Here is a 22,262-nt window from a genome sequence, read left to right on the forward strand (position 1 = left end):
GAAAATACAATTAATGCACACTCTGACCATGCTTTCGGTGACTTTACAGAACAAAATTAAAATTAAAATTTAACCACTAACAGGCTGTATAAATTCAAATACGAGATCAAAGAAATGCATATCCCAATTTCTATTCCATTGATTTTGAAAAACAGAAACGCCTGCTTATCCCTACACTCGATCTTCCCGTAAAATATATCTTTTAAGTTATCCTGCTTGTCTATTGTCTCATTGTAAGCTGCACATGAAGGTGGCATGATCAATCGCGATATCTAGGAGACATTAAAATAAAAAGAGGGCCTTTGAGGCATCAATAGCCCTGGCAGAGGGGTGCCAAAACTACTTGCGTTCGTGAACCCGCTGGCCAAACTTCCACACCTCGTCAACATGCAGGCGCGTGGTGACGACACTGGCACCACCAGTGACCGCCGCCGTGGTCGGCGATGTGGGCAGCTCGAGCACCTCCTCCGCCGACAGAACCAATAGGTCGGCGTCGGCGCCAGCGTCGAGCGAACCCTTGACACCCTGCAGGCCCAGCATCGCGGCGGGCGTGGAGGTGACGGTGCGCAGCGCCTGCGGGATGGTGGCACCGGTCCAGTTGATAAAGTTCTCGACGCACTCGATCAGCGTAATAGTGCTGCCGGCAATTGTGTCGGAGTTTTCGAGCAGCAGGACCTTGCCGTTCTTGACGAGGCGCATGTGGCGGTCGCCGTTTGTCCAGTCGTACGGCCCATCCGGGCAGCCGACCATGTGCATGGCGTCGGTGACCAGAATGAAGCCGGCCGGGTAGGCGTTGTAGGCGATCTTGACGGTGGTGGGGTGCAGGTGGTTGCCGTCGGCAATGACACCAAAGTAGGGGCGCGGCGACGGGGCCACGGCACCCTCGAGGGACGACGTGGTGGTATCCACACGCACCAGGGGCGTCTCGCCCAGGACGCCAAAGATGCCCGGGTTGCGGTGGTGCAGGGGCCGCATGGCGTTGAAAAGATGCGTGATCATGGTCGCACCGTGGCTGATGGCCGCGGCCGCCTGCTCGTAGGTGGCCTCGGAGTGGCCAATGGCGCACACGATGCCGCGACGGCGGAGCTCGGGGAAGACAATGTCCGTCATGCGGCCGATCTCGGGAGCGGCGGTGATCATGCGCACGGCAGGCTTCCGCTTCTCGTCGGTGACGTCACCAGCCAGGTTCTTGGCGCCGTACATGGCCTCGACGTCGGCAACGGTCTGGGCTTCGCGGAACACCTCGGGGTTGTGCACGCCGTTCTTGGTCGGGCTCAAGAAGGGGCCCTCCACATGGGCGCCCAGAGACTCGGCGCCGTCCTTGGCCTCGCCACGCTTCGGAGCCAGGAACGGCAGCACCTTGTGATACAGCTCGCTCGTCTGGCTGGTGACGGTGGGTACGTAGGACGTGACGCCCGTCTTCACGAGGTTGCGGTTGAGCTCATGGAGGCGCTTGGCGTAGGTTGTCGGCTGGCCCTTGGCGGCATTGTCCTCGTCACCAAACAGGGTGGAAAAGTTGAAGCCGAAAGCGCCGTTGAGCTGGCACTCGATCATGCCGGGGGCCACAATGCGGCCGCCCAGGTCGACCGTCTCATCAGGCAGCACATGATGGTCGTAGAAAGCAGCCTGGCTGCGGACGATCTTGCCCGTATTGGAGCTGATCCAGAGGTCCTCCCAAACGAGGTCGTTCCCGCGGACAAGGCGGCAGTTTGTGAGTTTGGTGATGCCCCGGGTGCCCGGGGCAGTCGGGGAGGAGGGAGTGGTTGTGATAGGAGACGGAGGGACGGAGGACGTGATGATGGACGGCATCGTGTCGTCTGGGATGCCGATATGACGACACTGGTAAAACGAAGGTATAACTAGGGAACGAGAAAACAAAATAGGAAAGCAAGAAACGCAGTAGAACGCGACAGCGGCTGTGTCAAGCGATCCTGCCTGTGTGTCGTGAGTCTCGGTCTAAACTGCAGACGAGGCTGTCTTGCTGATGGTGGTTGATGCCGGCATCATACACACAACAGAAGAGAAATAATAGGAAGAGAGAAGCAAAACAGAGAGGACGAGGACTGTCCCCGGATTATAGCCTTTTGCTCTCGCCGGTAGGGTTGCTTGCTTGGTCGGTCACTCTTTCCCTCGTTCCCTCTTGTTCGGTTTTCATACGTCCGCTAGCACCTGCCGTTTCTTTGACCTTGGACGGCGCACGTTCTTTTACGTTTTTGTTTTGCCTTTTTTGCCTTTAGCGCATTTACAACGCAACATTACCTTTCCTCATCGCTCTGGGCAGCGCCCGTCACACACTCCGTTCCAATTCCACAGCTGCAACGGCTCTCCTGTCACTGCTCGGGCAATTCGCGTCGCCTCCACCGCGAGAGACAGACGTTGGGACCGACAGTCCATTTTGGACCCCGGTTCTGTGTCTCTCCTCAGTCGTTCTTGCCCCTCTCAACATCATGTTTGCCTCTTACTCCGAACGCATATCAGTCGCTCTTGCCGTTCGGCGGCGGTTGTGACTTGTCCCCACTTGCTCCATTCAAACCTTCAGACGCCGTCCCGTGTAAGAATACAGCTATGGCACCACAGTGCCGTGCACGGTGCCACGTAGTCTGGTCAGAGAACGGAGTTGGCAGCATAAAACGGACGCGCCCTTGTACACCGACAGGGCAAGCTGCACGCACACAGTGGATCCGAGGCACTTGTTCGCCAGGACGTCCTTCTACGAGCAGTTCTAGACGCGCCTTGCCGTGGCTTCTGCAAGGGACCAGGTGATGGAGAAATGGACGGATGAAAGGCCAAAAGGACCCAAAAGCAATGTTGGCTCTGGCTACGTGACGAACGGGGCTGTCCGAAAGGCATGTAGCACATCGAGCAAGGTGTTGTGAGATGGTGGCGTGGAGGGTGGGTGATATCGTCGAGATCCGTCGATACCGGCGAGAAGTGACAACCAGTTGCCTCCCTGTGGCGCACTGCACAATGATGTAACGTTGCCGGAAGTCGCTGTGCGATGTGTTTCGTCCACTAAAGCCAAGCGAGCCAAGGAGCTGATTTGGCGCGTCTTTGGTCTGGGCCTAGCGCACAGTTTGTGCACAGTGTCGCGCAACGGGCGCCACCATCCTTTAGCGCTCCGCTATCCGTTAATCTGTGTGGAGAAGTAGCCTACGAAGTTTTACACTGTGCAGCTCTCGCCGTCTCCAGTTCACAGAATACGTGAGAACATTACGGAGATGTCACGTGCATGCCATGTGACCTTGACAGTCTGAAAGACGACACCACCGTTTGAGCTCCGTTTCTGCTGTTTCCTCTTTCCGCATCCAGCGCAAGGGTCGCACCTGCCAGCCCCTCCAGCCAATCATCGTCGACGTTTCGACATTAACCACCTTCCCGCGCCTTACTCTCGTTGTGAACTGCGTCGGACCTACCTTCTTTGAGGACAATCTCACCAACCAGACATCTCGGTGTATCAAATCCCCTCACGCCGACTCCGAGTTCCCCATCTGCGCTGCCAGCCTTCCACCACATCCCCCTTCCCCCCCTTCCCCGGACCCCGTGCCTGGTGTTCGTTCCTGCAAGGCTCCGCTGCCGCCTCCAAGACCCACCGACTGCTTGTAGGCTGGCCCTGCGTCTTGCCTCGTCACACTAAGTCCTTTTCACCTTCTTCGCCGCATTCCGCATCCTCCCACCATACACGGGTCACGGCATATGGCTGCGGAGCTGTACACGTCTCGCAGATCTCGTCGCTGACTATCGGAGTCCTATTCAGTTCTCCTGAGTCGACGCCTGCCCCTCACACCTGTTCGCGCCGTGCCGCCCATCCGCCCTTTTCCCTGTGCACTTTTCGTCTTCTCTTTGCCACGTGCCTGTATCCGAGAACTCGGATCCTGTTGAGAGACAGCCTGCCCTTGCTGGTGGGCGTCCTGCACCTCTCCGCTGCCATACGGGCTCAGCTGCTATGACGTGACGGGTTCGCAAGCTTCCGCAGAGAGCTCCAGGACCTTGCCCTACCCTGAATCCACACACAACCCACCCCTACCCTCTCTCCCTGCGCGCCGCTCGTATTCCTGCATCCCCCTTTCTGACTCTTTTCGTTTCCCGCCTTTTTACTTACTCCGTCAACTGCTGTGTCTCGCTACGGGAGGCACACACGTCCCTTCTCGTCGCCATGTCTAAAAAGCTAGAAGGCGATCTGGATCCACTATGGGAAGATGTGGATTGGTACGTGGTATCCCCCCCCCTCTTTATGCGATTCAGTTTCGTGCTTTGGTGCTTTTATATTGTGTTTCTGTCGTCGGTGTTGGTCGCTGCTGGGGCACATGCGTCGCCATCCTACGCATCGCATCGGTGGCCACATGTAAGCATGGACACCACTAACATCCGCCAGGGCCATTGGCCAGATGCTCATCATGGGCTGGGATGGCACAGAGGTGACGCCCCAGATCCGGAACCTCATTGAGGAGCACCATCTTGGCAGCGTCCACATGACAGCGAAGAACTTGAAATGTGAGCTACCCATCGAGGCGACGCGCGCATATCCCATGACGTCTTCCGACATCATCTAACCCCTTCTCGTCTCTCCAGCTGCCCACGAGACGGCCAAGATCGTGCAAGAGCTGCAGACGATAGCTCGCAATGCCGGCCATCCCTACCCACTACTCATTGCCATCGACCAGGAGAACGGCGGCGTCAACAGCCTCTTCGACGAGGACTACATTTGTCAGTTCCCCAGCGCCATGGGTGTCGCCGCTGCTGGTAGCGCCGACCTCGCCTACTCCATTGCCAAGGCCACCGCCTCCGAGGTCTCGGCCTGCGGCGTCAACATGATGCTCGGCCCCGTCCTCGATGTCCTCACCAATGCCCGCTATCAGCCGCTTGGTGTCCGCGCCACGAGCGACGACCCCCAGGAAGTCTCGCAGTACGGCATCGCGGCCATGAAGGGCTACAAGGACGTGGGCCTGGCCACATGCGGCAAGCATTTCCCCTCCTACGGCAACCTCGACTTCCTGGGCTCCAGCCTCGACATTCCCATCATCACACAAACTCTCGAGGAGTTGAGCCTCAGCGCCCTCGTGCCCTTCCGCAACGCCATTGCCACCGGCCAACTCGACGCCATGTTTGTCGGCGGCTGCGGGATTGCCAACCCCTCTATGAACGTCGGCCACGCCTGTCTCTCGGACCAGGTGGTCGACGACTTGCTGCGCAACGAGCTCGGCTTTCGCGGCGTCGCCATTTCCGAGTGTCTGGAGATGGAAGCACTGAGCCACGAAATTGGTGTCAAGGGCGGCACCGTCATGGCCGTCGAGGCCGGCTGCGACATTGTCATGCTGTGCCGGGCGTACGACGTCCAGCTCGAGGCCATTGCGGGCCTCAAACTCGGCTATGCCAACGGCATCCTCACCCGTGACCGTATATTCACCTCACTCCGCCGCGTGCTCAACCTCAAGAAGAGCTGCACGTCCTGGGCAAAGGCCCTCAACCCCCCGGGCCTTTCGCTCCTGTCCAAGATTCACCCGTCCAACCTCGCCTTGTCGCGCAAGGCCTACGATGACTCCATCACCGTCATGCGCGACCGCGACCGCCTGCTTCCCCTCTCCCGCTCCATGCACCAGCACGAAGAGCTGTTGCTGCTCACCCCCCTTGTCAAGCCGCTGCCCGCCTCGTCCGCCACAAAAACGCTCGAGAACAAGAATTTCATCTCGTCTTCGGCGTCCTCGCAGTCCCTCCACGACAAGTGGGTGCATCGCGACCGCGGTGCCATTATGAGTGGCGAGGGCGTCTTCCGTGGCCTTGGCCGCTCGCTCGCCCGTGCTCGACACGGAAAGCTGCTCCACACGTCCTACACAGCCAACGGCGTGCGGCCGGTGCATGAAAACCTGATACACCGCGCCTCCACAATCATTATTGTGACAGCCGACGCCAACCGCAACCTCTACCAGGCTGGTTTCACCAAGCACGTCTCCATGATGTGCTCCATGATGCGCGCCAGCGGCCAGAACAAGAACTTGATTGTCGTCGCGGTCAGCTCCCCATACGACTTTGCCATCGACAAGACCATTGGCACCTACATCTGCACCTTTGACTTTACCGAGATGGCCATGAGCGCACTCGTGCGCGCCCTCTTCAACGAGTACAGCCCGAGCGGCACGCTACCGGGCACGCTGCGCAAGAGCAAAAAGGTGCTCAAGTCGCGCCGCAACTGGCTCGTCGAGACGTACAACCGCGACCGGGACGGCCGGGGACTGGACGAGCTGCTGCAGGCCATTGCGCGCGCCAGCGGGCCGCACCTGCAATATCTGCGGAGTGCGACCGCCTCGTCCTTTGAGCTCAGCAACCCCAACATCGAAGAGTCTCACCTTGTCGTCAGCAACAGCAGCACGCAAGCCCTGTACGGCTTCTGCGCTACGTACTTTATCAAAAACTCGGGCGTCGGCATTGTCGGTGGCCTGTTTGTCGACCCGGGCAAGCGAAATGTCTCCGTGGGCCGTTCTCTGCACCGCGCTGCCCTCCGACTCCTGTCCCAAAAGCCCGGGGTGGCGAAACTGCAGCTCGGTTCCTGTTTCCCGGGCGTGTTCCCCGGCATTCCCGTGGTCGACGACAGCGGCAGCAGCACGGCCGGAAGCACAGGCAACACGCCCGGCGGTGGTGCTTCGAACAATGCAGTCGCAGCGGCGGGCCCGGGCAGCTCTGGCTCGGCCGCCTCCAGCACAGCGAGCATCCGCTCGTGGTTCGCCCGTGGTGGCTGGGAGGTGGCTTTCCCCCGGCGTATCACCAACCTCGTCATCCCGGACCTGAACCGCTGGTCACCCCCCGAAGGCCTGACACGCCACCTCGCCAACGCCGGCATCAGTTTCGATCTCATCCAGGGCCCTGAGATTGCCGAGGGCGTGCTGAGCCACGTTGCCGCACTGGCTGGCCCGGAGGTGGTTGAGCTGTACCGGTACGCTCTGTCGCAGGGCAACAACAAGACCTGCGCCGTCGTCCGGGCCAAGGTGGCAGGCAGCAAGAAAGCCGGCAACGGCGCAGACGGCGGCGCCGACTTCACGGCCGAGGAACACAGCGGTGATGACGTCGCGGAGGATGCGCTTCTCGGTACCGTTATTGTGTGCAGCCCGGGCAGTACGATAGCCAATTTCCTGCCCCCCTTGCAGCCGCTACGGTCGGTGCACGGCCCAGCATCACATGGCGGGGGCAGCGCCGGCGGCGGCGGCGGTGGTGGCGGTGGTGGTGGTGGCGGCGGTGGCGGTGCCAGCGGCCGGTCTGCCAGTCTCAGCACAGAAGACAGCCTGTCGGCCGGTTTGGCACCGGGTCCGAGTAGCAACGCCTTTGACGAGAACACGGCAACGGGTGGCATCGTCGCTCCGGTCGTCGTGGCGGGCGCTGGCTCGGCCTCAACACTGCTGCTCCTACAGGGCCTCGCCATGATGGCCGTGCGGCAGAACAAGAACCACCGGGCGGTGCGCAGCGTGCTGAGCTGGGTGGCCGACGAGGCGTACGAGCCATTGTTGGCGATGCAGTTTGAGGTTCTGCAGACGTTTGACGAGCTGACAAACACGATTGAGAATGTGAGTGTTTTTTAGGTTGTTTCTTTCCGAGGGCTATTTCTTTTATTTTTGTCCTTCTACATCCTCTGTCTGCTTCAAGCCTCTTGCCCCTGTCGTCAATACATCTTCTGGTTCGAATACCCCATCTCCCTTTCTTGATATCTTCGTGGGCGATCTTGCTAACGATTAAACAGTGGTCGGATCTTGGTTCGACATGATGGGAAGCAGCTGTTTGATGCTGTCTACGGCCTGCTTTATTTACTTTGGGATATTTCGGCTTTCACGGATGACAGTGATTTATTGCGGTTCTATTTTCTGGTTTTTGTTGGATATCGTGATTTGGATCAGGTATATGTCCATAGTTTAGTTGCTTTTCTTCTTTCCACTTCCTTTCCACTTCCTTTTCTTTCCATTTTCTTTTTCTTTCTTTCCATTCTCTTTTCATTTCTCTTCTTTCATAACACCCAGTTTTGACCGTAGCCATGGTAAGATTAGTTTGACCAGTCAAGATACCTCTATATTTAGATATTCCCTTATGACACGCCTGCGTACACAAGTCTGATTGTCTTTGCTTCTCCGATTTGTGCCACAGCAATTTGTGTAGCACAAGCCACAACTTTTTCGCTCATCAGACTCCTACCTCCCCCAGCGTTTATTCGTTGCTTCTGCTAGGACCTTCCATCTGCCCGGCCAACCGGTGTAACTAACGTGCAGTGGTCTCCACCGGTGAGGATAATGGAAACCATCGCGACTGTTTCTGTCCTTGCTCCGTATGTCGTACGACGTACTGTGTGTTCCTTCCATGTCTTTCCAAGCGCCATTTTGGAGGCAGGCGCGGAAGAGGTCCACTGTAACCAGTCCGTCCCGCTCCCTGCTCCTGCCCACTTTCCCCAGAAAAGATTTCAACCCCTGCTTAGCGTACTTTGGTATTTGTGTTCGCTCTTTCTCTCCAGCAAAAACGGCCTCTGTGCTCCACCCTGTCTCGCCTGCCCCCTAATACAGCTGTAGCCAAAACCTAATTCTCACCCGATCGGCTCGCTCTTTCCTTATCTCGACCGGTGTTCAGGAGTCGCCGCCACCGAACCACAGCGTGCAACTGCCCCCTCCACTTTTCAATTCCCTCGCGCTCCCCTCTTTGTGAAGGCTCGCTCTGGCCCTCGTTCTTTCCCATTGGCCCTTGTTCTGTAACTGCCACACACACACACACACGCCGGACTTAGCCTGGCCAACCACACGTCTTCGTCTCCGCTTTCTCTTTCCTCTTTCTCCTTCCGTTTGGTCCTGCCCTCCCGTCGCCTTTGTGATAAACGAGGAAGGCGCAGAGAAGCATTCGACACATCGTCAAGCAGCCACCAACGGCCGTCTCCTCTGCTCTGTTGGGCTTCTCCTCCTCACCTCTCTTTCTTCTTTCTGCCGGCAATATCCTTCGAGGACATCTTCCCCCCCAACATCGAAGCATTTGTTCCCAGCCCGTACTCTCACTCAGCCTGTAGGCCCCCTCCTTTTTGGCTCACAGCTCACAGCTCACAGCTCTCGTGGCCCTTCACGTCATTTTCGCCCGCCAGTCTCCTCAGGAGCATCGCGACCAGACGGCAACAAAAGCCCAAGATCTTTGCGTTTCCTGTGCCTCGCATCCAAGCAAACGCCTCTCTTGCACCGGCGGTCTCCAAACAGGAAGGCGTGGGACAGCGACACCACGAAGCGGAACGAGGCTTGGAGCCCTTCCAGGCTTGGAGCCCTTCCACAGGCAGTCCGACGTTGGACAGATACGCCGCGCGGGTAAAAAAGATAACCAGACCGTCCAAAGGGACTGGGTTGCCTTCCCCTGCCGTCTCCCTGCCGCCTGTTCTCATCTTCTGGGTGCCCAGTGGCTTCGCTTTTCTTCTCTTGGCTATTGGCCGCCGTGTTTTCTGGCCCGTTCCACGACCTCTGGCAATCTCCCAATCTCACCCCCATTTTTGGCTCTTTCTCCCGCCTTTGCGCCGCGCCGGACTCTCTCCATCCGACTTGCGCCTGCGCCTGCGGAATCACGACAAAGCTCCTCCTGGCACACACGCGACCTCTCACAGACAACTCCTGGCGTTGTCCACCATGCGACAATGGCCGGCTACAACTCCATGCCCCCACTCTCCGTAACGGCTGGCTCCAACTCTGATGCCCTCGGCCTCGGCGTCAATGTCAATGTGAACCATCCGAATCCCGGCGGCGGCCTGAACATGGACGCTTTTGACCAGGACATTGCCTTTGACGAAGCTCTTCTGTAGGTTTGCGCGTCCTATGCCCTTTCCTTACTATCCCGTCTTCTTTCGCATTGCCTCTGACATGCTCCAGCGACAACGTCAATGGCCTGCCATTACCGTTCACGCCCTCTTACGACTTCGAGACCTTCTCCACCACTTTTGAAGACCCGTTCCCCTACTCTGTCGCGGCTAGCGGCCGGCCCTATGAGCTGGCGCCACACAATGGGGACGGCTTCTTGCAGTCCGCATCACCGCAAGATGAGGGCCTGGACAACAAACTGCTCAGCTTCGCCGCGCCGGTTGTCAAGGCGGCCGTCGTCGACGAGGGCGGCCAGTTTTCCGAGCCCGCCATGACCGCCGAGCTCTTTGGCATGTTTTTCTTGGCCGAGGATGTCTACTCGGCCGAAAACACTGGCCGCCCACTCGAACTCACCTGCTACCGCCGTAATCTCTGGTGGTGCTCAGGCCAGATCACGCTCCCACGACAAGTCACGCATATCGTCACAGACCAGGGCCAGCACGTTGCGGTGCACGAGCTTGCGGCGTCCATTTCGGCAATCGAGAGCATCGAGGGCAAGACGACTGAGATTATCTGCATCCCCTGGAAGAGCACGGCAGCCAACAGTGGCGCCAACAACGGCAGCAGCGCACCAAGCGACGACTCCAAAATCGCTGGTTCGCCACCAAACGTGCCCATCGACCTAGCCAACGGGCAGGAACTGGACAACGGTCTTGTGTCTGTCCCTGTGTCCTGGAAGCGCTTACAGTTCAAGCACGCTACCGCCAATAACGGTCGTCGCAAGGGCCAACAGCAGCATTACGTCGTGCAGATCAACCTGCTCGGCCGCATCCAAGCCGAAGTTGATACGAGCGGCACCGCTGGCAGCGACAAGGGCGAGGAGGGTGAGTGGGTCAAGATTGCCGAGATCCAGTCTGGACCCGTCATTGTCCGCGGCCGCAGTCCACGCAATTTTGTCAGTCGCCGCGACGTGCCCCTGACTGGCACCAGCACGGCGGTTGATAAGAAGCAACAAATGCAGCAACAGCAGCAACAGCAGCAACAGCAGCAGCAGCAGCAACAACAACAGTTGCAACAGCAGGTGCAACAGCAGCAGCAGCTCGATCGTCATTCAATATCCTCCACCAACACGCTAGAAGCTGCGATGCACCAGGGCCAGCATCGCAGCAACAGTAACGGCATCGACATGGCACAGAACTTCCAGGGATACAACCTGCTCGGAACCATGCCGGTATGTTCTTCTCAGGTCTTTCGTGTTCCCATTGCACCGTACTAACAGGTCCTCGCAGCAACCGAACGATTGGTCGCAGCAATACGGTCAAGTACAGGCCCAGGCTCAGGCCCAACTCCAAGCGCAACAGCAAAGCCCACATCCCGCCAAGAAGATGGCCCTCTCCCCGACCCAAACACGGCCACCCGTCCCTGCGTGGAACAGCGATTCGACGCCGTCAAGATCAACAAAAGCCCAACAGCAGCAGCAGCAACACCAACAACAACAGCAGCAGCAGCAACAACAACAACAACACAACCTGGTACAGCGCTCCAACAATGCCGCTGTTCCCCTCAACCTCTCCTTGTCTGAAGATGAGCGCAGCCCGTCTAACCGGGCCGGTGCCGATCGTCCTTCAAACAGCCCACCTTTTTCCAATGTGGTCGCCGGCAGTGGAAGAACCACCACGACAATCGCCCTTCCGGCGGTATCCACATCCGCATCCTCGGCCGCGACCGGAAACAATACAGCCGGCGCTGCGGCGGCTGCGGCTCAGAGCGATTCGTTTGAAAACGGCGAGCTTCTCTACGAATATTTCCCGCTCAGTCTGGATGATTGGTATGTCCGGGCCTACTCCCTACTCAAAAAGCACTGCAAAATACAAAATCTGCTAACATGCCTTGTGCAGGATGCCACCTGTCGACGCCATCTACCGGCCGCATGTTGTGCACCACACGGTCGTGCCCCCCGAAGTGAAAGCACAGCAAGTGCGTAGTAAGACGAAACGGTACTTTGCAGCAGAATAACATTCAAGAATGTATTTTTCACTTTTTTTCTATCTGTTTTTGTGAGGGATGCGATTCCTCTTGGCTTATTTGTGGTCTTCTTGGTCTCTAGGACTGGGTAACATGTTATCTTGATTTTCTTCATTCTCTTCTATTTTCGGATACCATGATTTTTTTTTGTGACAATCTATTTTGGACTTTGGGAGAGAAAACAGACTGTTTTGGATTATTTTGTTCTCTGGATACGGCCGAGGAGCGTCGCTATATACTTGGACCTTTATGTACTTTGTTTGCAGTGGTGAGGGATTTATCATGGGGATGTTTTTTTTCTTCTTTTTTCTTTTTTTTCGGATTGACACAGCAGTTTCAATTTCTCGCCTTTACTCTATGTATTTTCATGTCCACTTATGAATATTTTATTGATTCAATCGATATAATTCGCTGCTCCGGCTTTGTTTGCTTTTATGATATGTTGAAAACAAAAGGCCGTTAAACGTCCAAAAGAAATGCAAAGTAGAAAATGGCTGAATGTGAGCCAGCACCCGACAAAAGTTCTTTTTGAGTTCTTTCGTGATAAGTCTCCTTTCTCGCACGGAAAACCTTAAAACGCAATGCTGTGGGAAAGAACCAAGAAAAATAAGAAAATTAGGCTAATCCGCCAAAGGAACAGAACGTGTATTTATATATGTACTACTGGTCCAGAATGTGCAGAGAGGCAAAAAAGAAAAGAAAACAAAACGAAACAAAATGCCACCGAAAGACGCCATGAGGAGTTCGGATTCTATTTACGATGATGGATGAGGATGTGTGACATGGAATGACAAAGACTTTATAGGCAGGGTATAAAAATGCCTCAGAAAGACAACTCCAAGAGAGAGCGAGAGAGAGAGAATGGGAGAAAGGCAAAAGTCACTGTATTACTTTTCATGCTCCCAGGCAAGCCAGCGACACGGCAGCACCCAGCAGCGAGCTCTCCTCAGCAGGGACCAAGTCAATGGAAGCTGCGGAGGAAGCTGCTAGCGAGTTGATCACGGCCTGGCACTGCTCCAGGTAGTGCGGGTAGCGCTCGATGACGGAGCCGTTGAAGGCGACAACGGTGCGGGCGTGCATAATGGAGAGCTCGGCCTGTGCATTCTTGCTGTGCTGTGCCCGGACAGCTGTAGGCGATGCAGTGGACAGCGCATGGATGTACTCCTGCTCCGTCTCGGCCTTGAGGGCCCACAGCGCAGACACAGAGGCGCCAACGATGGCGGCAGACCGCTGGGCAATGAGAGAAGCGAGTGTGCACACGGCAAGGATGTCGGATTGCGCGGGCGGCATGCCCGAGGCCGTTGGGTGTTTCTGGTGGAAAGCAGCTGTGGCCATTTCCAACGTGGGAGATTTGTCACTATTCGCACATTAGTATCAACGAGCGTTTCCGGTGGAGTATTTCAAGGAGTTCGGGATATTTGCACGTACGTTCCCATCACGGACAGAGTCTCGGTATCGAGGGCATAGGGAGTCAGGAGTGACGGCGGTGCGACACCACCGAACAGACCTGCGGTGTTGACAGCCTCGAGAAGGGCGAAGCGGGTCACCTCGCCCAGGTAGTAGCCCGAGACCATGTGCTCGAGGGGCTGGAACTCGGGTTTAGGGTGATCGGCGTTGAGCAGGGCGTCCCAGCGGGTGACAGGCAAGATTCCGTGGCCAAACATCCCGAGCTCGGTGTTGATAATGACATGACTGGCCTCATCGAACCATGCGGCAGGACGGGCCCCGAATTTGGCACGACCGACAGTCGGGACGGGCAGGTGGACGGCGATGTTGACACCCGTGCCTAAAATAAGACCAAAGCGGGTGGCAGCATGGACGTATGCCTCGGACAGGAGACAGGCGGTGGAATCGTTGACAATAGTGGCCAGCTCGACATGCAGGCCACGGGCGAGACAGGCAGTCTGGATGATGTCGCCGAGGTCCTGGCCCAGCAGCGGGTCGGCAGCGCGGAAGCCCTTGCCCATGCCCTGCAGAAAGCCACCTCGAAGAGACGTTTGCTCGATGGGGAAACTCCAGGCGAGGCCCATAGGCAGCGGGTAGTCGGCAGTGTTGTTGTCACGGGTAGTGCTGGTCTCGGCCTTGTTGATGGTCTCAAGAATACGGACAGCCATCCAGTCAAAAAAGGCCATGCCCTCAAGCTTCTTCAGTTCTGGCGTAATCTTGAAGGATGCTTTGCTCAAGATGACCATGGTCTCGGCACCCTCGACCGCGTCGTCCTCCGACGCCTTGCCCCGGAGCTCGATCAGCGCCACACGCAGCGTCGAACCACCGACATCGAGCGACAGATAGCGTCCCTTTTCACGGCCATTGGGCAACTGGTGGTTGTACGACGGCAGCATGCAGGCGGCGTTGTTCAAAAGGCCATCACGGAACTGGGCCTGGAGGCCCGTAGCAAAATCCTTGAGGTTGCGGCCCTGGACGGGCTGCAGCAGCGTCCTCTCGGCATCTTGGAGAAATTGCTCTATTGATGTCTTGGTGCTGGTCGTACCCTCGCTCTTGTTAAGAGAGAGACGGGGTTGCTGATCAGGTGAGGAGGGCGGTGATATGGTAGCTTGTGAAGCGGGTGATGTGGGCAGCGAAGCCGGCGATGAGGATGGCGAAGAGTGAGAAGATGTTACGGTGACCGTGGCGGTTGTCTTTTTTGATAATGGCGCAACATCCTCTTGTGGCGCGTGTTCGTTGCTTTCTTGTTGTGGTACATTGGATGCGTGTGAAGACGACGCAGCTGCGGCGTTACTATGTGCGTTCCTACCCGGCTTTGACTCGTCGTTGGGGTTCACCCAGAAGGCAAGGATGGCCTGGATGAAGGACCTGCCCTTCAAAAGGGACTTGAGGGCGGCGATGAGGGCACTCCGTAGACTCGTCATGGCAGAAACGAGTGACTGCATGACAGACTAGCAGGCGGAGAAGAGAGAAAAGGGAAAAGAGAAGGAGGAAGAGAAAACGAAAAAAAGGGATCAACAAGAGACTGGGGGAGCATGACCTTTAAACAAAACAGCAACCCGATGAGATCGAGACGCAATGGCCAAATGTGGCAGAGAAGAATTGCTTGAGCCCCAAAGGGGGAGGAATATGAGTGGGTGAGAGAAAGAGAGAGAGAGAAAGGAAGCGGGAAGGAGAAATAACAACAAAATGGCACGGAATGGGGCAGTGGTGAGACGCAGAGAGTATGTAGAGTGCAGGATGCTGCGTGAAGGGCGTCTAACACGAAGAGAACGTTGTTTGTGGCTTCCTTTCTGGGGTTAAATCTGCGCCGTGGAGAGTGGCAGGCGGACTGGCTCCAGTAAAAGAAGGAAAAACCCGAAGAAGGTGACGGCCGACACCAAGAGGACTGCAGTCGTAACGATGCCCGAGAGTTTGAACACGCAAAGCAACCAATACGAGCGTTAAGGCGCCGGAACGTCGAGTCGTCTGGCCGCTGGCGAAACGTTATGAACGTGGTCAGGGCGTGGTATGTGGTAAGGAGGTTGAGGTACCGGTCTCAGAACCAGTGGGAGGCGAATCTGCATGCCACGAGAGGTCCTTCTGAACAAAGCAAGCGGAGTAACAAAAAAGGGAGGAGGGAGAAAAAGGTGGCCAGAGCATCGGGCAACGAGAACAAGTTGCTGATCGGCCGGGCCAAGTCTCTTGATTTTTCTCGTCTTCCGTGTTTGCAGGTAGTATTGCTCCCGGGAACGGGATGGGAAGCAAGGCCAGGGGGGAGAGAGACAGAGAGAGAGGAGGGAAAGGGAACAAGGTTACTATGAGAAGCAACAGCCTATGGGCAGAGGCACAATGTGGGTTTTGTGTGGGCGGCGAGGCGTTTTGGAGTCTCTCGCGTTCTCTCGTTTCCCTCGTCTGCAAGGGCTGTCTCTGCTTTGTTTTCTTTGGTTCTGAAGTAACAAGGCGGCGGGAGCGCGGCGGCGGACGGTCGACGTGGTATCAACCAGGTCCCAGCCGAGAGACGAGCGTGGGGAGGTGAGGTGCAAGGAGCAAGGTGGTGGTGGTGGTGGTAGTGGTACGGCTTTGTTCGTTCAAGTGGTATTAGTCGATTTTTTGGTGTTGTTTCTGTTGTTGTATTCGTATCCAAAAGCGAGACCCAAGACGTGGTAAGAAAAAAGGAGGGGCCCTAGGGATCCGATGGAAGAAAGGAGCAGAAGAAGCGGAGCCCCCTTTTGGTGCACACGACGAGCTGTTCGCTCTTTCCTGCTCTGGCCTGAACTTGGTACAAAGTATCTTCGTTGCTCACAGCTTTAGGAAAGCTCTAGCGCAGATCCTTGAGCAACGGGCAGGAACGAGGAGCGTTTGAGGCTCGATAGGGAAAGAGCCTTTCGTCAAGAAGCGAGAATGGGAAGGAAAGATGGGAGCCAGATGCACACACGCAGCCGGGGCAAGTACAGAGTGCTGTGTATTGGTGTATCGGGGAGGGAAAGAACGGTGGACAGGAGACAGGCTGGGGAAAGACAGAAACAGAAACGTGTTAAGCGGCTGAATGAGTGGTCCAAGGGTAGGGGTGGCTGGATCCGGGACGAAGCACAGCAGATGGTGATGGGCAGAGATGGCTCGGACAGGCCAGAGGCAACCACAACAAGTGCTACCACATACGAATCGCCACCGCTGCCAGTGTGCAATGCAAAAAAGGTACGGCGGCTCAATGGCGTTGTATGTTGTGGAGTTTGAGATGGAAAGGGTGGGGTGTGTAAAGAAGCGAAATGGGGGAAGGGGGTGAAGGGGGTGAAGGAAGAAGGCAAAGAAGGCGCAAAGACAAAATAAGGTTGCCGGAGGGCGATGTCTTGTTAGAGACACAACGTATAGAGGAAACAAAGGGTCAAGCTAAGATCATATCCAACGCTTGGCAACGTCCTGCTGGAAAAGGGAAACGTACGTCCCAGATTGGGGCCGTAGATATGTCCTCGGAAGAGGAGACGTCGCCGATAAACGACTACGACTGATCAAGGCACCAGATGCGGTCGTGTTTGAGGGAAGCCACGTCCCAGAAGCCCATGCCAACAAATAGGGTTTTGAAGTGAGGGACGCGTTGAAGGAAACGACACGAGAAAGGTGCACAAGAGACACGCTGTGCAGGGAAGACCCGAGTACTGGCGAGGTTGGGAGGTGTGTGTAACAACGGAAAGGGTCGAGAGAGGTCGGTGTCGAGAAAGGCGAGAAGGGAACCAGAAACAAGAGACAACACGAGACCGCGGCGAACAAGTGGGAAAAGAACTCCTTCAGCACACAAGCTCGAACAGGAAGAAAGCTCTACCCCCAAATGCCCGGACCCGATTTTATTTTTAGGTTTGCCGGTCCTTGGTTTGAATGGGCGTTACTCTGCTCCGAAAAGACGGTGCATTCTTGTTTGTTCATTGTCGTATCGAAGATCTTACGTGTGCATTGACAAGTCACGGGCCTTCTGGCCGCTGGCCTCGGTGGCAGATCAATGCTGCTTCTTTAGAATCAGTTCACAATGTAGTGAGACGACGCAATCTCGCGGAGAGGTACTTGACGGCTGCTCGGTTCTCTCCAGAGGTTTTGCTTTGGTCGAATTCTTGTGGCCGCCAGCGCCCAGCCAGATTCGTATTGCTGTGCTTCGTAATACCGGCCAAACGAAACAAGCCAGTTTGAGTGGAGAGCACCCACGCGTAAGGGCGGGGAGCATCACACTGGGATCAGGAAGATCATGGTGACAAGCAGCTTTGGACAAGAGTGAAAGGCAGTTGTCGATCCGCAGCTTCAGTGTGCCCAGGCCCCCAAGCCAAGAGAGGCAGTCGCGTGTCCACATTGGGGGGCAGTCGCGAGTGTCACTGCGGCTTACCAGCTACGAAGTAAAGACGACAATGAGGAAGGTACGGGGAGTACGGCCGCTAAGTCAGATAAAGTGCAGGCATCGCCTGCCTCGCTCGTTGTTGCAAAGCTCGCCAAATGCCCTGTCTTCCAAGACAACTCTACTCAAGTCGTTACAGCAAAACATAGCCAGGTTCTCACAAAAGGTGCCGCTGTGGTTGCTGATGGTGCTCAACATACCCCACACCCCTGTCGGCGGGTTTTTTGTTATTTTATATTTTTAAGGCTGTAACGTTGCCTTGGAGGGGAGAGAGGCTCGGGAAACGTGAGGGCCCACTTTTACCTTCTCCCCCAAAAGAGGCTGCCGCCGCCGCCGCCCGTCAGACCAGCCAACCACAGTGTTCGGAGACGACATGGTTTAGTTGCCAAAACGGGCAACGGCGCCTGTCTAATACCAACCAATGACGGCGCGCTTGCCAAGGAGTGCACTACAACAGAGTTGGAGAAAACAACGGGGGAAAGGTTGCACTCGCCTTCGTGTAGACGTCTATCTGCACGATTTGCCTCGTACTTCTTGAGATTGAGATGTAAGCGGTGATGGGTAGTGAATGAGCTAGACATGTGCTGGACTGTGGCTGCATCTGCGCCACAGATCCATGTCGAGATGGTCCAAAGGGAGAAAGCCCGGTGACGGAGACACAATGCGGCACGGAAGAAACGAGCTGCACCGATCACGATGGACGACGCATTTGTACGGCGCGCGGCCCAGGCCCAGTACCTTGCAACAGCTGGCCCTTTACCCAAAACATCCCATTTATGCAGCCCCCTTTCGTTGCATCTTTTTCTAGATTGAGCCTCCCCTTGGGCTCTCGTTTTGTTCTAGAATTTCTATTTTAAATATTGGAGCATTTAGATTTCATGTTCTCTTCTTATTTTTCACCAACTTTGTTAATTCTCCCTGCCGCTCTTCTATTTCTTGTTCTTGTAACTTTTATGTTTGAATCCCATTAATATCACGGCACATTAATTGCACTCGGTAATCTAGCTCTAGCCTTTACGGAACATTTCAAGCCGATCAGTGGCATCGGGAGCCGCCATTGCCATTGGTTGCTTTAATCTATGATTTTTTCCTTCCCGTCTTTTTTTTTTTTTTTTTTTTTTTTTTATTTTCTTCCATTATGTTTTCTATATCGTCCCATCATCACCGGCGCCGGCACTGCCAATTCGAGATCACGTCCAGGCAGTTCTGACCCGATATCCGGGCATGTCTTCATAAATAATCATCAGCAGTGGCGTCCGTCATCTTGTCTTCCTTCCTGCCGATTACATATTGACTGGCTTCGCTCCCGGAATGGAAAGCTGCTCGAACCACCATAGTAGAATAACACAGAGAGTGAAAGACAGAGTGAACAGGCTAAACTTCACGACTTGGGCACATGCATCACATTGTGACTCTGTGCTCTTCCACATGGCCTGCAGAGAGCGTGTGTACGTCATCCGAAGCACGACAAGATGAACAGAACAAAATCGACGTTGCTTCCAATCCACTTTTTTTCTCTCGTCAACTAGTAGTAAGCTGTCGTCGACGGTCGGGGAGACTTGTCACAGTTTATTCATATTCGGAGTGTGAACTGTTCGTTACGGAGTTGTATTACGGAGAAAGTAGCCCTGTCGGAGTGGGTAGCTTACAGTGCGCATGATCTCCGTCCGCACGGTCTCAGTCCAATTCTTGCTAGGTTAGCGTCCGTGGCCCCCGTCCTGATGGTGACGAGGCTCCACAAAACTGTTCTTTCACACTGGGTTTTTTTGGCGGCCTTCTTTACAACGAACCAATGAACCAATGAACGTGAGAGGAACACCACTAACAACGTTCCATCTTGCAAGGCGTCTCCTTCTCCGATGCTTTCAAGATGCATTCTGGAACTTTCGTGGTGGCACGTCCGCAACAGACAACTCTGATGGGTCAAGGTCACATTTCCAATTGCCACGGTCTGGCTCGTAGAATCGCGAGATTCAGGGAGAGCAAAGGGCGTATTTGATTCCAGAAACGGTGTTGCGTGCCATTACATGTATTCGAAAGATTGCACTTATCAAAAGCACCGAACGTTAGTCCCAGAGTTGCCGGAACAGCTGTGTAAGCACCAGCGACGACACAAAGAGAAAAACCATGAACGAAGAAAAAAAAAAGAGGAAAATAAAATAAAATAAAACAAAAAGACAAAAGAGGCAACACTACACAACAGATGACCGGTGACATTTCTTGTGGAGAGGACGCATCAAAGCGAAACAGCAGCGTAACGAGGCATGGCATGGGGCAGAAGAACGCCGCACGGCGTAACCGCCCGAGGCCTGCGTGTAAGTGCTCCAAACAGGTGACATGTGTGAGCACGAAAGCGACAGGCATCGGGGAGGGGCGTGTGTCCGTGTAAGTGCAGGATGGCCGGTCATTGGAGAAAAAGTTGGATAGCGCTGGTGACCATGTCGTAATGGAGCGTTCGGACAGAACCAGTAACTGCCAAAGCAAGGGCGAAACGGTAGGACGCCAGTCAAGAAACCGGTGACGACGGAGTACGGAGGCTGGGAGGCTAGGTACGAGAGAGCTTTAAAAAAATAGTGTAACTTTCGCCACGAGAGGAAGGGGCGAGTGGCCGATCGGGCGGGTGACCGAGTAGAAACCATCACTTGTCCGGCGCCTTCCTCGTGGTCTGATGCGCTTTGCACCTTCCTACACCCAACGTGCCCTTTGTTCACCATCATCCACATCTTGCGGAGACCTGGGGAGAAGGAACGACCGGCGGTAACACTGGGTCCTTTGGTGCTGTCATAGTGCCACTTGCCATTTTTTTTTTTTCGATATGTTCTCTTTTTGTTGTATCATAATGGTTCTTCTGGAAGGTACGGAGTGACGCGTTACCTGCTACTCCAGTCGGTCTTTCCCTTATCTTCACTGCCTTTTCTCCCTCCCTTTCGTTCTCCTCTCCTTCTATCTTCTCCTCCTTTCTTCTTTCCCTTTCTCTTATTTTTGTTCTTTCTTGTTATCTTGTTCTCTTGTTCTCTTGTTTGTATTATTTAGATACCCAAAAGCCAATAGACTTCCATTATCTCTCCTTTGCTTGTGATCATCTCTCTTGAACCAGTTTATCATCTCCCATCACCAACGTCATCGAGGATCAAGCTTATCCATTTTACCAGGCTGCCACTCTTTTAACCAGCTCCCACTCCCATTCGAACACGCTCAAACCCACCCACCCACACACAGCCCGTCAATATGCGTCTCATCATCCGCGACGACGAGGACCAGGCCAGCGGCTTCGTGGCCAACTACATCGTCGACCGCATCCGCACATTTGCCCCCACGGCCGAGCACCCCTTTGTCCTCGGTCTGCCCACTGGCAGCAGCCCTCTCAATGTCTATGCCCGTCTTGTTGAGGCGTACAAGCAGCACCGCGTCTCGTTTGCCCATGTCATCACCTTCAACATGGACGAGTACGTCGGTCTCTCCCGTGACCACCCCGAGAGCTATCACACCTTCATGTGGACCAACTTCTTCAGCCACGTCGACATTCGCCCGGAGAACGTGCACCTGCTGAACGGCAACGCTCCGGACCTCGAGGCCGAGTGCGCCAGGTACGAACAGACCATCCGCGACTGCGGCGGCATCGACCTGTTCTTGGCCGGCATAGGCGAGGATGGTCACATTGCCTTCAACGAGCCCGGCTCCAGCCTGGTCAGCCGCACACGCGTCAAGACGCTGGCCTACGACACCATCCGGGTCAACAGCCGCTTCTTCGGCGGTGACGTCGATGCCGTTCCGCGGTGTGCGCTGACCGTCGGCGTGCAGACGGTGCTGGACGCCCGTGAGGTGGTGGCGATTGTGCTGGGCCCCCGCAAGGCGCTGGCGCTGCAAAAGTGCATCGAGGAGGGCATCAACCATATGTGGACGCTCTCGAGCCTGCAGCTCCACCCGCACCCCATGGTGGTCTGCGACGAGGACGCCACGCTTGAGCTGCGCGTCAAGACGGTCAAATATTTCAAGTCGATTGAGCAGGTGGCGCGGACGCAGGGCTTTGAGCAGGCTCTGCCGACGCGCCTGCGGGTGCGGCCCGATGCTCAGTCGGACGTCAACGGCACCATGAACATCAACACGTCCGTGCCCAGCGTGGCGACTGCCTCGGGCACCACCACCCCGCTTGTTATCCCCTCGCCTATCAAGCCGACGCCGAGCTTTATCCTGGTGCATGGCGCACCCGACACGCCGGATGCCTCGCCCACGATGTCCTCTAAGATTGGCCTGAACGCGGCGGCGGCAGCCGCCAACGCCACGCCTGGCGGTGGCGACGTCGATTCGGACTTGGACCTGGTGCCCGACCGGATGGGCGACCGCATCCCGGTGCCTAAGGGTGCAACCGCTGCTGGCAGCGGCAGCCTGGGCGTGGTCCCCGTTTACCGCCGTCGTCTGACCCCGACGCCGGAGCAGCAGCAGCAAAAGAGCTTCGGCCGTGTCAGCGCATAAGCGGCTGCCGCGTATAGATTGTCTCGCTAGGTCTTTTAAGTGTTCTTTTGTTCGGTGGTTTTCTGGAGTTTTTGCACTTTCGTCGCCTTCTTCATTAGCATCGGCACACTACCGCCGCTTACCATTGACTGCTGTTTCTGGTTATTAAAATGCGTTACTTTACTTTCACCATG

At 55.8% G+C, this 22,262-nt stretch overlaps 6 protein-coding genes across 6 annotated transcripts; 3 read left to right on the forward strand and 3 right to left on the reverse strand.

Moving 5' to 3' along the window:
• Window positions 1–339: 339 nt before the first annotated feature.
• Window positions 340–1,809, reverse strand: SPBR_01668 (N-acetylglucosamine-6-phosphate deacetylase; the record flags this gene model as incomplete). The annotated part of the gene is made up of 1 exon (XM_040759978.1): window positions 340–1,809. One exon carries the CDS (start codon window positions 1,807–1,809, stop codon window positions 340–342), a length of 1,470 nt encoding a protein of 489 aa, XP_040619740.1.
• A 2,344-nt stretch (window positions 1,810–4,153) lies between these two features.
• On the forward strand, window positions 4,154–7,747 carry SPBR_01241 (beta-N-acetylhexosaminidase; the record flags this gene model as incomplete). The annotated part of the gene is made up of 4 exons (XM_040759552.1): window positions 4,154–4,206; window positions 4,373–4,491; window positions 4,570–7,550; window positions 7,724–7,747. 4 exons carry the CDS (start codon window positions 4,154–4,156, stop codon window positions 7,745–7,747), a joined length of 3,177 nt encoding a protein of 1,058 aa, XP_040619741.1.
• Window positions 7,748–9,628: 1,881 nt separating this feature from the next.
• Window positions 9,629–11,804, forward strand: SPBR_01424 (uncharacterized protein; the record flags this gene model as incomplete). The annotated part of the gene is made up of 4 exons (XM_040759735.1): window positions 9,629–9,789; window positions 9,861–11,019; window positions 11,078–11,616; window positions 11,687–11,804. The coding sequence occupies 4 exons, from the start codon at window positions 9,629–9,631 to the stop codon at window positions 11,802–11,804; spliced, it is 1,977 nt and encodes a 658-aa protein (XP_040619742.1).
• A 903-nt stretch (window positions 11,805–12,707) lies between these two features.
• On the reverse strand, window positions 12,708–13,148 carry SPBR_02105 (uncharacterized protein; the record flags this gene model as incomplete). Its single annotated transcript, XM_040760414.1, has 1 exon — window positions 12,708–13,148. One exon carries the CDS (start codon window positions 13,146–13,148, stop codon window positions 12,708–12,710), a length of 441 nt encoding a protein of 146 aa, XP_040619743.1.
• Window positions 13,149–13,213: 65 nt separating this feature from the next.
• Window positions 13,214–14,683, reverse strand: SPBR_01669 (hexokinase; the record flags this gene model as incomplete). The annotated part of the gene is made up of 1 exon (XM_040759979.1): window positions 13,214–14,683. One exon carries the CDS (start codon window positions 14,681–14,683, stop codon window positions 13,214–13,216), a length of 1,470 nt encoding a protein of 489 aa, XP_040619744.1.
• Window positions 14,684–20,844: 6,161 nt separating this feature from the next.
• SPBR_01776 (glucosamine-6-phosphate deaminase) lies at window positions 20,845–22,089 on the forward strand (the record flags this gene model as incomplete). Its single annotated transcript, XM_040760086.1, has 1 exon — window positions 20,845–22,089. The coding sequence occupies one exon, from the start codon at window positions 20,845–20,847 to the stop codon at window positions 22,087–22,089; it is 1,245 nt and encodes a 414-aa protein (XP_040619745.1).
• Window positions 22,090–22,262: the final 173 nt, after the last annotated feature.

Source organism: Sporothrix brasiliensis (assembly GCF_000820605.1).
Source record: "Sporothrix brasiliensis 5110 chromosome Unknown Cont18, whole genome shotgun sequence".
Classification (NCBI taxonomy): domain Eukaryota; kingdom Fungi; phylum Ascomycota; class Sordariomycetes; order Ophiostomatales; family Ophiostomataceae; genus Sporothrix; species Sporothrix brasiliensis.